At 49.3% G+C, this 18,119-nt stretch overlaps 1 protein-coding gene and 4 non-coding genes across 6 annotated transcripts; all 5 read right to left on the bottom strand.

Annotated features, from left to right (window-relative positions):
* Nucleotides 1-723: 723 nt before the first annotated feature.
* On the bottom strand, nt 724-10,344 carry LOC119091258 (palmitoyltransferase ZDHHC15B). Of its 2 annotated transcripts, XM_037213926.1 has the most exons (12): nt 10,280-10,324; nt 7,952-8,056; nt 7,022-7,177; nt 6,591-6,712; nt 5,119-5,245; nt 4,677-4,780; nt 3,921-4,040; nt 3,547-3,676; nt 2,727-2,853; nt 1,615-1,710; nt 1,173-1,291; nt 724-836 (listed from the first exon to the last, which is right to left on the bottom strand). In XM_037213926.1, exons 2-12 carry the CDS (start codon nt 7,956-7,958, stop codon nt 793-795), a joined length of 1,152 nt encoding a protein of 383 aa, XP_037069821.1. In that variant the 5' UTR covers nt 7,959-8,056; nt 10,280-10,324; the 3' UTR covers nt 724-792. The 2 variants fall into 2 exon arrangements, with proteins under 2 accessions (XP_037069821.1, XP_037069822.1); XM_037213927.1 differs by lacking the exon at nt 7,952-8,056 and having other exon boundaries at nt 10,280-10,344.
* Nucleotides 10,345-14,977: 4,633 nt separating this feature from the next.
* Nucleotides 14,978-15,059, bottom strand: TRNAS-GCU (transfer RNA serine (anticodon GCU)). The gene has a single exon. It is a non-coding gene; the product is annotated as a tRNA-Ser (tRNA).
* Nucleotides 15,060-15,838: 779 nt separating this feature from the next.
* TRNAS-GCU (transfer RNA serine (anticodon GCU)) lies at nt 15,839-15,920 on the bottom strand. Its single transcript has one exon. It is a non-coding gene; the product is annotated as a tRNA-Ser (tRNA).
* A 1,202-nt stretch (nt 15,921-17,122) lies between these two features.
* TRNAS-GCU (transfer RNA serine (anticodon GCU)) lies at nt 17,123-17,210 on the bottom strand. The gene has a single exon. It is a non-coding gene; the product is annotated as a tRNA-Ser (tRNA).
* A 775-nt stretch (nt 17,211-17,985) lies between these two features.
* TRNAS-GCU (transfer RNA serine (anticodon GCU)) lies at nt 17,986-18,067 on the bottom strand. The gene has a single exon. It is a non-coding gene; the product is annotated as a tRNA-Ser (tRNA).
* Between the last annotated feature and the right edge of the window lie 52 nt (nt 18,068-18,119).

Genomic DNA, 18,119 nt, shown 5'->3' with positions numbered 1-18,119 from the left:
TTAAAACTCACGAGCGCCGCATAAAACGTACGGCACTAACACGCACGGTGCGATGAATTCAGATAGGACGCGTGCGGTCCGCGAGGTCGCATCACGCAGGCCGCGCCTCCGGGAACCGCCCCGAGACGAGGCGACGATTAGGTCCCCGGCAGGAAAGTCCGCTGTACATCACACAAGTACGCCACTAGTGCGTAAGCCATCGCAACACCCGTATGTCGCTTCTGACAACGGGCTCGGCCGACCACAGGTCACTGGCGATTTGTCTACCCGCAAAAGCTCGCCATAGATTGTTCGTCGCCACGAAGCTCTGCGCCGCCCGCAGGCCTGACGCGCTGACCGCGTGGACAGCAGTCGCGACGCATTCGTTGAAGGACCACGATGGGGATATGTTGGGAAGCGACAGAAGCACCTCCGGGCCGATAACACTAGACGCTTCCGGGACGACAGCAGATCAACAGCCGCTGACGCCGAGGTCACACAGGACAGCTCCGTCCACGTGCGTAGCACCAGGCATGAGGTGGCCCCGCACAGCGGCGCGAGGGTGGCCGCCAGAGCCGGCTCCTCAGACGGCGGCGCCGCCAGCCAGCGCCGCCGGTGAGCGCGGCGTTACAGACGGCACCGCCGGACGGCCGGCGCTCCGTTCGGTGCCCACGGCGTGCCGCGGCGCGACGCGTGCAGCGCCGGCAGGACACCGGAGCCGCTGGCCGGCGCCGGACGGTGCGACGCCCCGCGCGGCGGCCGGTAAGAGCGGCCCCATTGCCGCCGCAGAGCGCTCCGGCCCGGGCGGCCCGTTCACTCCACGATCAGCCGCACGTCCGAGCGCGCCTCCGGCATGTCTGCCGAGAGTACGGCTGTTAGCGCGACAGGCGCCAGCGGGCGGCACGACACGGCACAGACCCGGCCCGACACACCGCCGGCGAGACGGCTGCCGAAGACATCAATGTTGCCTGCAATGTCGGTCCCATCAGCTCCCCGTTTTGGGGCGGGCGGGAGGGGGAGGTCGACAAGAAAATATTCACAATTTCGATCAGAGGCTGATCTATAGTCTATTCAGCTCAACGCTCTGCTCCAGCACACATGAAGCTACAGTGGACATAGGAAGTGGTCAGCCCCTTCATCCCAGTTGACTGCATCCATGAGACGTGGCCGCGGAGGGCGCGGGCCCGACAAACCTGACGAGCTGTTGGAGAATGCCAGTCCCGGATCGCCGTCCAACCGACGCTTGGGGCCCATCAGCCCGTCCGAATCCGGGCCCAGCGACTGCCGCGTTCGGCCGGCACCGTCCCCCAGGCTGCAGGCCACACGAACACGGGACATCACAGCGAGGCATGGCCGAGGACGGCGACCACGCACTCTCAATATCGGCAGTCTCGCCACCGAGCCGTCAACCACGTGTCACTTCCGCAGCACCCCGCGACTTAAGGCAGATCACCTGTTTGGAATGAAGCAAACGCCTCGTATTGTAAATGCGTCACCAAGGAAGGTTCACTAGTTGTGGATGGAGTCAGGCAAGACAAAGAGCAACACGCTCCTCACCGTAAGTTACGAGCAAACCCGCCACCGTCGCCGACCCCGCCGCTTCGCCCAGCGGCGACCCCGCCCCGGCCGGCTGACCTGGTGGAGGGCGTGGCAGTCGGGTCGTAGGTGGAGCCGTAGCTGACGGAGCTGGGCGGCTGGTGTCGCATCGGGAACACCACGCCGTCTCCCAGCCTGCGACACACGCACACGCCCGCGTGCCGTGTCACCATTTGTTTCGCGCTGGCGACCCGCGTCTGCCGCTCGGCGCTGCATGACGGCTTGCCACTCGGATGGCAGGACCGTCTCCAGCCAGCCGCGGGTCGCGCGCGCGGGGTGGGGCACGAGAGACGATGGCACACGCGATGGGGTGCAGTCTAATGAGACCCAAAGTCCGCCCCGATGGCTCAGCTGGTAAGAGCGCCTGCCTCCCGATTCACACACGCGTGGCGGTGTGAGTTCGAGTCGCTTTCTGCCCCTGGCAGCTATGGCCCGCGGCCGGTGGCAGCGGTCGCGATAAGATCAGGTGATGTCAAAGGGCACGACGGACCGTGCCAAACATTGCGGCACTTTAAGCTTTCGCCGCCAAATTCCGCCGTTATCCCAGAATTGCGCGATCAGACGGAAGGGGTCAGGGCACACACAAGCACTCCTTAGCGTGAGCTCTGATCCATGAAATCCATCCATTCAAAAGGTTCCGATTAAAATCTTTTAAAGATGTGACGCTGCACAAATGCAAAGATCACCATGGCGAACAGGCCTCGTACCAATACCACGTGCGGTGGGGTTTAGCTGTTTTTATAGGCTTTTTGATGCAATATCACACGAAGGTATGGCGCAAAACAACAATTAAATCACCAGCAATTCAATCAAAGTAAACAGGCGCGTCGAAATGTGATCCATGAACCTGATGACGTGGCCAATGTTTATCCCCCACATGTTTTAGCGGGGTAATTGTTGACTTTTTCCCGGGTCGCTTTCACTGGTGCCCGTATTTCACACGAGCTCTGTGCTCACCGGCCCGACCGTGTAACACCGACGAGGATACTACCACAGCGCCGCAGGTGGGGAACAAGTCACCACAGTGTCGCAGAGGACAAACACTTCCCTGTCATTTCAGGACCATATAGACTACCAATCTGTCAACGACATGGCGGCCAGGAGCACAGCGCGAAAAGTTCACCCTACCAGTGACAGACGCTATCACTCACGAGGTAGCCAGCGGCAGGAACCACTTGAGTTTGGTGTCGCCGAACACGTCACAGAAGTTGTTGTAGCGGCCCATGCTGAAGCCTCGCTTGTCTGGGCCCGACTGGAACACGGGCGGCCGAAACGTCTCTGTGGCAGAAGGTCCGGGGTCATATCCGGGGCACGAGAGGTCCGGGGCACGAGAGGCCCGGGACACGAGAGGTCCGGGGCGCGAGAGGTCCGGGGTCAGACGGGTCCGGGGTCAGATCGGTACAGGGTCAGACGATCCGGGGTCAGACCGGTACAGGGTCAGACGGTCCGGGGTCAGACGGATACGGGGTCACACGGATCCGGGGTCAGGCGGGTCCAGGGTCTGAGGTGTCCGCAGTACGGAACATCCAGAATCTGAGAGTTCCGGAGTTTGAGACGTCCGTGGGTTAGATGTCTATAGTATGAGTTTCGTGGTCAGGCAGATCCGGGCTCGCATAGGTTCGGGGTCAGCCAGATCCAAGTCACAACATTCCGGGCACAGGCTGGTCAGGGTCTGAGAGGTTCAGGGTAAGACAAATCGGCCAGGCCCGGGCAGAGCGGCAAGCAGCACCAGCAGCCGGTCGGGCCGTCCGGCATGACGAAGAGGTAACGACGGCGCATTTAATCCACTCCGTCTTCCTGTTTTCATGGTTCTCCAATGCCCTTAAGACACAGTTTGCTGCTGAAAACTGCGGGCCACCACCCTACCGTCGCTTTTCTTCATTTCAGACCTATTGGACGCAGTCAAGAGGGAATATCGAGTTGAAACGCACCAATGAATCTACCAAATGCGTGCCGCGACTGGACACATACCTAGCGTCGACTGATTCCTCAGGACCAGGTAGCAGTGATAGCTGAAGAGCGATATCAGACTGATACCGAACATCGCGGCCACGAAGAAGAGGAAGAGGATGTGGAACCGGGCCATCCCTTCCAAGCCGTCCTGGGAACAAGCGTGAAGTCAAACGCAGCCAAGTACAGACTGGCAATCATCGACCAACCTAACATCGGCAGTCGCGTGATGCAAGAATCTCCAGCAATGCGTGCAACTCCGGACATTACTATAGCATCACAAACTAACTTCACTTTCCACGAAAATAAACTTCGCTTCAAGTCCAGCTTCAAGTCGCGGCCAAGTTCAACAGTCCAGCCTAAGTATTTTGCTAGAATTTCATTGCAGCACTTACCCTCCAGAACCCGATGAAGTACTTCAATGATGTCAAGGCGATATATATACAGTACGCAAAAGCGTACCCCAGAAACAGTACAAAGAACTTGTAATTGGAAAATCCTATGCAGTTGTTCACCTGCAGCAAAGGTACAGTTCAGTGTCATACATTATCGTTCAATCTGCAATTGACATTGACAGACAAGATAATAAATGCACGGCACTTTAGAACAGTGTGTGTGTATCATTCAGCCTTCACGACACCCTCAGCTACAGAGGCTATATGGCGTCGTCTGCCCCTCACCCTGGCATGAATGGCCGGCAGCGCGGGGAATCGAACCCCGTACTTTCGTTTCCCCGACGCGCAATAGTTAACCCAGGAGCGTTGACCACAGCACTATCGGCATCCGCACTAAAAAGCAGTGCTTCGAGGCGTACATGACATGAATATGTACCGGCGTGGTAACAGTCGATGCAAACGGTTACAACCATCGCGTGAGCACCAGCAGCCTCACGGAAATCTGACTGACACAGATGCGATACACTGGCCGACAGGAGTACTGCAATACCGCGCCGGGAAGACAAGCTAGAAATCATGATGTCAGATGTCATGCCAGAAGTCATCAATCGTCGTCAACGCGTGCAACGCCGCAGCACGTTCTCGCGAAATATCGTTCCTGCACGCGCACAACTGGTGCCTGGCTGCGCGCCGCCGTGCCCAGTGACCTGCACGTAGCGGGTAGCGACGTGCACCTGCACGTAACGCGCCGCTCACCCAGGGACAGTGGTGGTCCATCTTCAGCACGCACTCGCCGCACACGGAGCAGTGGTGGCTCCGGTCCGGTTTGACGAGGCGGCACTTGTCGCAGTAGCGCATGGCTGCCGGAGACAGACGCCACGAGGTCACCAGCGGCGCGCGGCGTGACGTCACAGTCAGCCCAGCGGACGCTCATGTACGAGGCCCGTTCAGCGCCGCTAGACGCTGGGCAGCCTCACCACAGTCAGAGAGTATGCGTCGTGGAGCGAGGCGTCGGCCCAAATAGGCGGCAAGTGACAGAAACAAAGACATATTCAGTGCATTGATGCGCGTATTTTCATGGATCTGTCCAGAAAAACAGTGACATGACAAGACACATTACGCAATGACAATACAGATCACGACATGTCACGACAGGTCACGTGTCACAGGACACGGCCGACGCTCTGTCGTCACTGACCGCCCGCCAGGGTGCGGTTGTGGACGGGCAGCTGGTGTTCGGCCACGTGCCGGTCGAGCAGCTGCAGCTGCAGCCGGCTCTCCTCGGTCGCCTCGAACCGCGCCTGGTCCGGCTGGCTCAGACGGAACTGCGGCCGGCAGCACACGCGATCAGCTGGCGGGTCGTCGGCGAGCGCACGCCCGCATACGGCCAGAACACAGCTGACCACCAGCAGAATTGGGAAGTATAGCAGCATGTGCTATAGCATAATGGGGAAGGGGTCTGACACTTTTCCGTAATCTGCGATTTGTTCCACTGCATCAATAAACAGAGACTTTTGATACAACATGCTCACGAAGGTAACACGAGAGAGACATAAGAGGTCATGTCAAGATCGAGAGGCGCTAAAGTCAGACACACACACAGACACATGCCTCAATCAACCACCTGATGCAGAACACTGAATGTAAATAGAATTAATTATCTACCCACTGACAGAGCAAAAATGATTGTAAGCGCGACCATTTTGCAGGTCCCGTGATCTCACAGTCACCGGACCGCCACAAGCCGTAACTGCGCTGTAATTGGGGCATCTCAGGCTGACGTGTTCGCCATGACCTGTCCGTAATGAGTTCGAGTCTTGCAGCGTCTGTCGGTCAGGTTTAGTATGACGGTTGAAAAGCTGATGGCTGTAGTGGAGACGTGCGATCACGGGCCCGGCATAATTATTTTGCTGTAATCGCGTATCATCAGAACGTGACGAGAATGTAATACACCGTTATCTTAAGGCCACTGAGCTTGTGCGGTAGATATTCTGGTAGATGCCGTCCTTATAAGACCGGTATCTATCACAAAACATTCCCTTAAGGCGAGGTGTGCAATGTAGTCAAGGCTTATCAGAGCGTTGGGACAAGTGCAGACCGTTTCACGACGTGACTGCGCCAATTTCATCAGAAGATCCTGCAGCGAAGCTTTACCGCAAGCCGTAAACCTCATCAGACGGTTCAACGCATCATTCCCACAATCACGCCGCCCCTGACCGGCGGAGGGTCACTGCCTCGGCCGTGGCGCGCTGTCAGCGGGGCGGGCGGCCGGCGGCCGGCCGGCCGCGGCCACCACCGGACGCACGTGCCGGGGCACACCTGTGGCTCGCAGCCGGCCGGTCCGGCGCCGCCACGGCCACGGCCGGCTCGCGGGCCTGAACACGCCCCTTGACCGACCAAGCTGGCCGGCGCCACCGGTGGCCAGCTGTGTGATTCGCGTGCTGTATAATCAATGACGCATGTCTCCGTCGGACAATCGAGCGCGGTTGGCTGCAAGGCGCTGACATTTGAAGATGTCATGATGTGAAGATGTCATTCTTAAAGATGATCTTAATGAAGAACATCGCAGTTTGTTGCACACGGTCGGCCCCTGGTTCCAGTTTCCAAAACAAACTGGTGCTCAGATGTTCCTTCGACAAGCGCCGGCGAAAATTGAACGCTCACACCAACCTGTTTTGGGACTCGGCTGATGGGCGTCATCACTGTCTGATAGTAGGACCATATGAACAGGACCAGGATTACATGGTAGAAGATCAGGTATATTGTCTTCTCAACATAACTTTCCACCGTATCTGTCGGACAGACAGGCATAGTGTTAACTTGAATCAGTTCTGTGACAGTAAACATGTCGACGCCAGTATGTGAGCTGTCAAAAGAGTAAGCATGTGAATCAATTAATACATTTCAAAAAGAAGTGACATCAATGGCCATGACACATCAAACAACACAAATGGCAACAGGGCAGCATTTCAGCTACACCAGATCGATCACACCATCCCATAAATCAAGGAAGACATCTCTGGATATGAATCACCACACAGTCAAAAATGCCCAGCCTTGTATAAAAATCTAGCCACAGCATACATAATTGCCATACTCACAAATGCACAGTTCAAGGACATATGCATAATATGACCATCCAACGACGCTCAAGATGAAAATGACAGGAATCCACTTGGTGATACAGATGCAGATGCTGCATGGTTTTCTACCCATGTCTACAACATTCGTCATGACGGAGTTTGTCATGACATTTCCTGAAAAAGATGTCACAGTTACAGCGGAGCATGTGTTTCTAATAAGCAGTGTATGTTATTCAACAGCCCATTCCATGACAAAACCTTGCAGTATTTCAAGTTTCAGGCACTGTGAGTACGGAGATGTGGAAACTGACGTGGAATGCTGCGGATATTTTGCACTCGTCATATTCCAACGTGTTGGTTTCCATCCCAGAACATGCTTACATTAACATGTTGACATGCTTACATTAACATGTTGACATGTTGACCTTCACCCAAATGTTGACCTTCACCTAACTGTTGATCTTCTGTGTTTGACACATTCTGCTGTTATCAAGTCAAGGCTTTATTGGATTCTTTGTGCGACCTCATCATATTTTACTGTGTTGTTATTTGTAGCACGGTATTCTATAGCATCATATCTCATGGCCTATTTCAAATTTGTGTAATGTTGTGCAATAAGTGAGTGAGCATTGTATCAAACTCTGTACCTTTGGTTTCCAAAACAAGCAGCTTAACTAACCCCTGCACTACCCAGACCCCACCCTCAACTTGAATTGCAGACCATCACTGAAAAAGTCCCCAACATATTGAATCTGGTCTTTAATATTTTCTGATCTGAAAGACTTATGCTCTTGACATCATTAGGTCAGAATTCTTACAGACATTTTTCAAGCTTCAATATATCTCAGATGTGACAAACACACAAAGTTATTGAGCAAACAATGGTTATAATGCCAACACCCAGCACTTCAAGCTTGTGACAATGCCTGAATGACACACAATACTCACTTGACATTTCAAATTTGTGATCAGAAGCACACTTGAGGTGTCAGGCATCAACAATATAACCAGTGTTTGCTTAATAACATCATTGAGCCAGTACCTCCTGGTTTCCTGAAAATGCTTCCTGTCAGCATTATAGCATGAAGCTTATAATTGGGCTTTGGATCAAAAAACCTGTCATTGGTATCTTACTGAAAATTGCAAGCAACTTTGATTGATCATGATTTACAAGGGATGAGATGAATTTAAAGACGCAAGCAGTTGATCATGCTGGTAAATATTGATAAATACGTGGTTTACAAGGGATGATATGAATCCAAAGATGCAAGCAGTTGCACATGCTGGTAAATACTGTCAAGTCTCATCCACAACTATCTTGGAGGCAAGCAGTTGATCATGCTGGTAAATATTGATAAATATGTGGTTTACAAGGGATGATATGAATCCAAAGATGCAAGCAGTTGCACATGCTGGTAAATAATGTCAAGTCTCATCCACAACTATCTTGGAGGCCTTGAAGCTGTCAGTTCAACTTGGCTGCCCAAAACCATTCCAAACATCCCCATGAACTCAATTGCAGCAACTAGCCTAAGTAATGGCATTATTTATGTAATCTCGCTACTTTGGAGTGCCGACACATTTTGTTTGAATACTTGGTGTCTCTTGACTGCTCCAGAAACATCCTATTCCTTTTTCTATTCTGGTGGTGATTCTATAAATGATCATATCATTTATGCATTGAACAGAACCTAATGAATTTCTGAAACTTATCTATAGTCCACAACAAACCACTTTTAAATGACCTATACATAGTCTACCAGTGCATCAGCCCTATCTAACATGATGCTCCAGTGCTCTTAGCTCTTGTTCATTGCTAGTTTGCTACAAATATTTGACCTGCAAGTGCACGACATTTCTCCCACTATACAATTACTTGGAAATTGTCCTCACTGACCAGGATGCAAAGCAGAGCTTTGGATGGGCACATCCTAGTAGGCCTTGGACATCTCATTGCAAAAGTGGGAAGCCCAAACTATGAGTCTGGGCTCTCATGCATGCTCTATGTGTAAATTGGTCACTGCATTTATATAAATAATATGTGTGACATTCTCATTCCAATGAAGCTTTATCTTTAATTGTAGATCAGTCTCCCCATGTTACTCATAAAAATCAGGTGCTCATTGCCCTCAAAGCCACTCTCAAAAATCAAAATAAAGGCAAAATAAAAAGGGAACAGGGCTGTATCAACCTTAATTGAGGGATCAAACCATGTATTTTAAGCAACAAAACATGGCCTATCTCTCACCCAACCAAGGTCAGGTAGCCTGAACCCTCAGTCACCCTTCAAGGTCACAATGTAAGTCAGTATGATAAGTGACAGTATGAACTATACTGATACATTTAACAAAGCATTCAAAACATTAAAATATAGATCATCATGAGCATCAATTTCTGTCTAGATAATCTAAAATCTTAGTGAAAGCTTTCAAAGTAAAAATAAAGGTTGCATGGTAAATACCTGAGCACAAACCCAGCATTTTGGCCTTTGGCACCAAGCAATTGCTTGTTAACTGGACTTACTTCTGCCAATGTACCCAAAATTACAAACTCCTCATCAAAACACTTGAAGGCCAAATTACAGAAGGGGAACACTTCAGCAACTGAAGGTGACAAAACTGACAGCTCAAATTTTGGCACTTCAAGTGCCTAGATGGGTGCCATGGTTGCAATGCAATAGCTCCCAACCATACCACCTTGAACAGTGAAATTGTGAGCTTGGGCAGCCTCACCATAGGTTAGCAGACAAGGTAATAGCTACATTGTACCCAAAATGATCAGTTACGTCCCATGACTTGAATCATTACAGTTCACTTTGTGCCATTTTGACCTAGCAAGGATTCCATGTCTGAACAACACCATCTTGACACTGACTTAACACTTTTGAGAGCTTTGTGTTGTATTTGCCAACATTGAACATATTTTAGAAAAATGCTTGCTTAAATGTGCCACTATACTAATATACTGTCAGTTCTAATATACCAACAATGTCTGCACCAGCAATGATCACTACAATATAAGCTGGAGGTTTCCAAGGTTCAAAGTCCGTTGCAGCACTTCACCGAAGCAAACTTATCGGACAAGGCTTATGAATCACACTCACTTCCCGTTGTTTCCCTTGAACCACTCTGACGCAATGAGGCACATAGAACAAGACAATACAGGTAAAAGTCGAGAATCACACCAAATCGAAAACAACATAGCCAAATAGATGAACAGCGGCCTTTCTCAGGCACTCCTCAGACCTTAATGAAGCAGGTGCGCGCCCCCACTTACACTCCTCCACCACCTGTCTCCAGACCGCGACCGCACAAATCCCACACGCCCCAGCAACAACAAACGAAAAGAAACAATCAGCTGACTTACCTTCGCTGCCTTGCTAGAAATCCACTAACCTACTGCTCTATATATTAAAGTACTGCCAAATGTACCTAGGTTGTAGTTTAAACGACCGTGACCAGGGTCCGGCACATTTTGGCCTCTAGCGTATGTTATACGACGAAACGGACAAGAATTCACTATGGATGTAGGTCACTGATGGTGTTAGTTCAATGCAAAACTCAATGATTGAGACCTTCTGGGGTATGCAGCATTGGCCACGGGCGTCGCTTTGTATTCTTTTGTGAGGGCCATGGACCCCCAGTGGTGAGTAAGGTCCTCAACGTTAGAAAACGAAGGTAGAAGATGGCCACTACACACTGAATATTATTGATCTTTCTGCGTAGTGGTGTAGACATGGAAGATGCAGGAGAGCAGCTTGATACCCTCAACTTCAAAATTATTTCCTCAAATGATGGGTAACTTCGGGTAATGTGTGCTTAACCAGTTTAACAAAGACGTATTTTGCCAACACACATAACATCATACACTTATTCCGTAGTGTAAACGCGACATTGACGGGACCGATTCACTGGTCTCGTGGATATGTTTTGCCAAGCGTCATTTTGTCTGCTTCCTATGAAAGGCTGCAGGACTAGCAATGTTTTACTTGAAACCCAACTTTCTTTACTGTCTCATGAGAAAATATAAAAAAACCAGCAGAGTGGTAGTTTTGGCGCGGTATCGTTGCTTCAGAATATAGGCTCAGCCATTCCATGGATATATAATCCACACAACAGAAACAAATTATGTTCGGACATACTTTGACTCGGATTCCGTGCTGCAAATAATTTGTTGCTATCACTCCGAACCACTAACCAATTATTGTAATGAAGGTTTCACGGAGCCATTCTGCCTCGGGCCCTTATCGGAATAGCACGAAGAAAGTTTTTCCGTGTCATGCACTTATGCGACTCTCACCGCCCTGTGGTCAGCCTGACGTGTCAAGTCAGCAGCCAAATGGTCCTCCTCGGCGACACACATACGAACGTTTGTTCTGGAAGGCAAACACTCCACTACGCGTTTCGCCACGTTACGAACGTGGTCAGTGTAACTTCATTTGAGCCCAGCTCTACCAAAGTTGGGCCTCGGCAACAGCGATTGTTGTGTCTTTGCGGCGATATAGTTTTTGCAAGCATTTTGCGCGTTGCAGCCGACGGGACTGTAGAAAAGCGATGCCTGTTAACTGCTACATCACTCCATTTTTTCCAAAGATATCACCTGTGACGTTGAAATCAGCCATGAACAGTTGAACTCAGACAAATACATGTCGTCATTAATCATAACGTTGCTGTTGTTTCTATACATTTTTCCACCTGCACTTGCCCTACACGTTTTGCGGCAAAAGTATAGGAAAGTTTGAGCATTATCTGCAATCCTGTGGTCACTATATTTTAGGATGTGTAGCTGCATTCTTGTACAATTTCCAGGTTCACGGATTTGGGTTTAAATTAAACTTTCAGACCGCAAAGGAGAAGCTGCATTACCATGTGCAGCAGAAAATGTTATAATTTAATGGTGCACAATCGTCCGCATTTCAGTGGCACTTATTGGGTAGATTGGTTTGTCACTGCTTTGTTATGCTGAGGGAGAGCTAGTCCACATAACATTATGATGGCTTACAAAGTATGGTGTACGTCCATTTCATGAACATTTACGCACGCCTCAGATGCGCAACAACGATTTAACACGCACACGTGTGGCCGGCTGCTTGCGACGCGCTCGATGGAGGGGGAGGGGGGATCAGTATGGCCCCTGAGATAAAACAAAACAAGAGAATCACAAACGCTAAATTCACAAGGTAGAAAGGCTTGTGTATGAACCTGCTTGTCAAATCTTGAGATAGACTTGGTCAAAAAACCTGCTAACCTTTGGAACAAACGAGTTCAAGTTCCAGGTCGGAATCCGAAGTGCTTCCAGATCTTCTCATGTAACCGCCTTAACCTTAGGCGCCTGTTCTAAGCAAAATTTCACTGGTGTTCCTTTCAGTTCACACGGGCTGGAGTGGCTTGCGCCACACCACTCCGAAAAAAAGCGGTTGATATCGGCCATTTTAGCTCAGTGACCTTTGTTGGCCTGTAAGAAGTCCAAATAAGACGTCTGTTGACATGCCTGTGATCAAGAAATTTGAGACGATCAAAAAATATCACTTAAAGCACGTTCTTTAGCGAAAAAAGCATCTTGGTTTTAACCTCGGTCCGACCTTCATACTGACCCAAGTTCAATGGCGTTAGTCGTTATCCTAACCTCAGATGGCTAATTGTCTAAAAAATGTATCTCAGAGTTTTATGGCTTCGTTTGACACGCGCTCCGATGAGGGTCAAACTGGCCCCCTGAAGGATTTTCTAGAATGGTTTCCGAGCAGCGCGGCACAGCCGCGCCAAATTTTGCATAGCTGTAGACAATTGAATGGCGGATCGTTTGGCATAAGAAACTTAGATGCAACTGGTAAGGTCGCTGGCCTTTGGCAGGTCAAACTCAGGCCATGGTTTCGGGGAAGTCAATTTCTAGAGAATCGTTTAATGTGATACAACAACGGATGATTGGACGGAGCCGCACATCTCTGAGATGCTTTCTTAGGCAATACCATATTGAATGAGCAAATTACGCTGACCTAAGGTCAGGTAAAAAGGTAAGACCAACGTCAAAACCAATTGCTTGCTTTTTTGCTCTAGGGGTTGCAGTATGATATAGTTTCTGGTGCTCATTTCAAATTTATTGATAGCAGGAACCGCATTTTACATATTCCATGGATTTCGTACCGATCAAAATAGGTCATAAACCTAAAATGACTCAGGTCGACATTTTGTTTTTAGAAACATACTGCCTAGCGTAATATTTGCGGCTTATTCAAATGCAAAACTCAGAGAAGTCTTGTGTGATTTCAGTCACCATGACCTTAAAAAGGTCAAACAAGGTCACTGAACTTAACTGAGCATGTGAACTTTTGCTTAGAACAATTATCTAGGTTCTGGGGGCACTTCGGAGACCAACCCGGAGGTTAACCTTATTTGACCTTATTTAACCAGGGGGTCATGACCTAGGCACCTTAAACTTTGGCCTAAGTGAGTTCACATGCAGGCCAACGCACTCAGTCAGTTTGGTGTCTTTAGCTCCCTTAGTTCCCGAGATTTCAGGGGCTGAAATTAACCCCTCCTAACATAGTGAACATAGTAACCCCTAACATAGTGAAACCTCAGGAGTAGTGACGACTAATAATATCACTGGGTAGTGTCACTGCAGCACGGTCAAGGCATAATAAAGATATCAATTTAATAATATTCGAGTCCGAATTGCGCTGTCGACACTTTGTAACAGCATTACGCTTCTTCCCTACGGTCGCGTCGACCATCTTGATCATTTATCATCGCGCGTCATCATGACAACTATCGTGCACACCTCTACTGGTGCAAATAAAACAACGCTTGTGATCAGCCCAGCAGGCAAGGGCCGGGAACCGCATTGGTCCAAGTTTGAAGCAGTGCGTCACATGGATCATGCGGTGCTGTCATTTTCAAATCTCAAGTGCGCCTCGAAAAGATGCACTGTGGTTAACTCCATAAAGGAGCAAGCAAAGCCATAGCACAAGGTTTTGTTGGATTCGCGGAATAATAGCTTTATGCTCGCATATCTTTTTGTCTAAACAGTGCTTCAAGTTTTCGTAGCATTTATTACACAAACGTTTCGACGCATTATTGAGTTGCAAACACAACGGATCAACCAGTTGGAAAAAGCAAACCAAGTTAAACGTATTTATTTCATAATGGTGAGCATTAAGTCACATGAGGTTTCGCCGGAAGCGTCGGCCGCTTCGAGTCAAAATTCTGAGTTACGCAGAAATATTTCAGGAAAACTCGTGTTAGTGATCAAGTCGCACGCATCTGATGTAACACTGAGTGAAAGTAAAAGGATGGGATAATCCCTTCAATCTTAGGCTGTTACGTTAGCTTGAACGGTTCCACAAGAATTGTATTTGATGGTAGTGATGGTCTGACTTCTACCCGCCACACGTCAGCGACATGAGCATGTACACCTAGATTTCCATGCCAAAAACCCGCTATTCAATTGTCCAAAGGCATGCAAATTTGGCGCGGCGTAGAAGCGCCAAAACTTTGTCATTAGTGCAAGCAAATGTTTAACTCCCAACAGAACTGTATCGTTGTCGTATATCGCTGTGCACCTACCAACGTTAGAACGGTTACGCCGCAACGGTGATATATTTTTGTTGTTGAAAAACTTCGGAAGCGGAGTGGCCGAATTGATTCTAGACTCGAGCGCGTGTTAAAAAAACCGGACGTGTGGACGTCCTGTTAATAGCACAAGCATCTTCTTGGCCAAAAAACAGTACGCTGGTCTTCATTTTTTGGAAGCGCATTTTTAGGTATCCAATAAAACCAGTGCGCTCACAAACGCCAGATATGAACCTCTCGACAATTTTATTTTTCTTGGCCTTGATCGTCGCGCGGCCAGTGAAATGTGGGATTTTATGGTAGGTACGAAGTAGGCAGGTTGGTAGGCTGCCAGGCTGCCGCAGGCTGGACGGGATCATTTTCATGCCGGCCAACATCAAATGGCTTGCGTGACCTAAAACCCTACCGACGAGGATGGGATTCGAACCCACGCGTGCAGAGCACATTGGATTAGCAGTCCAACGCCTTAACCTCTCGGCCACCTCGTCCCTGTCACCTCTCACCTGGCACCTTTTCAACGTTGTACCCCAAACGAAGGAAATGGACGTAACTGCATTGCGTGAGATGACATCCGACCAAGGCAGGTCCGATCTGACCAAGTCCAGGCAGATCATATCAGATCAGGTCATATGAGCCTATGAAGTGAGGTCCCCACTCGAGGCAGCTATTTTCTCCTTCAGGAACAAGTCCAAAAGCTATGATTTCCACGCCCACGCGGTTCCCATCATTTGCTTCTCTCGTGGTATGCGATGAACAGTTGCGTTTAAAGGGTTTGCGGACACTAATTTTTAGTTCGATGCATCGCCTCATAACAGTATGCCTGGACGAGGCCCATCTTTACGTGTGGTAATAATACCGGGTTATTTCATTTTTTGTTTGTTTGGAAAACTGACGTATGAGATTTGAGTAGCTCACAGTCAGCTGATTCACGAGTTTGAAAGGACTCATCGTTATTAGTCGCATATGCGACGACACTCTAACAATATAGGTATGAACTCCCAACCAATCAAAAGTGGTAGCAATATTATTTTATTTTGTGTTGGTTCAGCAAATTGTTGGCGCAAACACGTTCCCTCCAGAATGCCAGTCTTCTGTTTGTTCTTAGGCGGGATGGACTCGGATCAGTTCGTCGGGAGGCCTAACCTTTTTGCCTACGGCGTGCAGAGGACTTTCTCACAAAGTCGGGAGTTGTTGCGTTCCGGACTGGACCAACATACCAGTCTGATACTGGTGGACACTTAATGGCCTGTGTGACCCAAAACCATGCCGACGAGGATGGGACTCGAACCCACGCGTGCAGAGCACATTGGATTAGCAGTCCAACGCCTTAACCACTCGGCCACCTCGTCACCGGTTCTCCCAAATCTGACAATTTTACCCCAGCTGTGGCGCCGCGGTAACCCAAATGTCACACCACCATTGCCGTAAATGAGGCGATGGACTCGGCCGCGTCGGATGAAGCCGTATCCTGTCAGATCAGGTAAGATCAACCAGGTCAGAACAGGTCATGTCAGATCAGTTCGTCTGCGATTACACTCGAGACGCCTATGTCCTCACTCGGAGGCAGGACCACACTGCCACGGCCTGTGCGCTAGCACAGTTCCCATCAGTTGGTTATGCTGTGGCATGCAGCGAGCACCATGCGTTGAGATTCCTGCGGAGAATCATTCGAACTTAAATGCATGCAAGTTGTTAACGTATTGTCCGCGCTGGTTTCCCAGCACTGTCTCTGCTAATAACTCCATTCCTGAGCGCTGTGATAATACGGCAAAGTTTGCTCGGGTACGGGTAACTCATGAGTCGAGAATACAGTATTATTTAAGAAGGCACGCAGCCACGATATTAGTATAGCCGGTCAGTATGGAAACTCCTGCAGCGCCTCTAAAGAAAAGAATAAAGGTAAAAGGTTGTTTGGTAACTATCTGGGTCCCACCGATCTGAATGTCACGTTATTGAAGTGTCCCACCTATGGGGCATATTTCAAAAGCATCCTCACGTGAAACCACAGGACTACTTACCTCGATTAAAGGCACTTGGTAGTGCTACTGCAGCACCATTAAGACGTAGTAAAGATATCGATTTTAGCTACTTTCGAGTAAAAATAACGTGGACAACGCTTTATAACGGTACTAAAGTTCTTCCCCGCAGCCGCATCCAACGTCGTCATGACAACCACCGGGTTGACCTCTAACGGTGCGAATAAAAGAACGCTTGTGATTGGCCAGCGGGCGAGGGCCTATTACCGAGAAGCGCATTTGTTGAATTTTGAACCAGTGTGTCGCTTGGATCATGTGGCACTCCCATTTCCATTTTCTTCGCCAAACAACAGTACACTCTTCTTCATTTTTTACAGCGCATTTTTAGGTGTCCAATTAAAGCAGTGCGCACACAAACGCCAGATATGAACGAATCGACAATTGCATTGTGGGATTGCGGGATTTAATGGTAGGTATGAAGTGGGCAGGCTGGTAGGCTGCCATGCTGCCGCAGGCTGGACGGGATCATTTCATGCCGGCCAACATCAAATGGCTTGCGTGACCTAAAACCCTACCGACGAGGATGGGATTCGAACCCACGCGTGCAGAGCACATTGAATTAGCAGTCCAACGCCTTAACCTCTCGGCCACCTGTACCCTGTCACCTCTCACCTGGCACCTTTTCACCGTTTTACCCCAAACGAAGGAATGGACGTAACTGCATTGCATGAGATGACATCCGACCATAGGCAGGTCTGATCTGACCACTGTCCAGGCAGATCATATCAGATCAGGTCATATGGAGCCTATAAAGTGATTGTCCCACTCGAGGCAGCTATTTCTCATTCAGGAACAAGTCCAAAAGCTATGATTCTACGCCCACGCGGTGCGTATCATTTGCATCTCTGGTGGTATGCTATGAAAAGTAGCGTTTAAAGGGTTGCAGACACTAATTTTAGTTCGATGCATCGCGTCATAACAGTGTACCGGACGAGAGTCCATCTTTACGTGTGGTAATAATGCCGGGTTATTTCATTTTTTTGTTTGTTTGGAAACTGATGTATTATATTTGAGTAGTCGCAGTCAGCTGATTCACGAGTTTTGCGACTAATAACTCATCGTTATTAGTCGCATATACGACGACACTCTAACAATACAGGTATGAACTCCCAACCAATCAAAAGTGGTAGGAATATTGTTTTATTTTGTGTTGGTTCAGCAAATTGTTGGCGCAAACACGTTCCCTCCAGAATGCCAGTCTTCTGTTTGTTCTTAGACGGGATGGACTCGGATCAGTTCGTCGGGAGTCCTAACCTTTTTGCCTACGGCGTGCAGAGGACTTTCTCACAAAGTCGGGAGTTGTTGCGTTCCGGACTGGACCAACATTCCGGTCTGATACTGGTAGACACTTAATGGCCTGTGTGACCTAAAACCATCCCGACGAGGATGGGACTCGAACCCACGCGCGCAGAGCACATTGGATTAGCAGTCAACGCCTTAACCACTCGGGCCACCTCGTCACCGGTTCCCAAATCTGGACAATTTTACCCCGCTGTGGCGCCGCGGTAACCC

This window comes from Pollicipes pollicipes, unplaced genomic scaffold, assembly GCF_011947565.3.
Source record: "Pollicipes pollicipes isolate AB1234 unplaced genomic scaffold, Ppol_2.1 Scaffold_3447;HRSCAF=4054_pilon_pilon_pilon, whole genome shotgun sequence".
Classification (NCBI taxonomy): domain Eukaryota; kingdom Metazoa; phylum Arthropoda; class Thecostraca; order Pollicipedomorpha; family Pollicipedidae; genus Pollicipes; species Pollicipes pollicipes.
The sequence above is the reverse complement of the archived record's forward strand: the minus strand, read 5'-3'. Positions and strand labels throughout refer to the sequence as shown.

Excerpts from the sequence above, each read along its gene's own strand:
- LOC119091258 (XM_037213926.1), bottom strand. Across the intron at positions 5,246-6,590 it reads TCAGCCGAGTCCCAAAACAG|TTCCGTCTGAGCCAGCCGGA; the intron begins GTTGGTGTGAGC and ends TGCCGGCCGCAG. Across the intron at positions 4,781-5,118 it reads CAACCGCACCCTGGCGGGCG|CCATGCGCTACTGCGACAAG; the intron begins GTCAGTGACGAC and ends TGTCTCCGGCAG.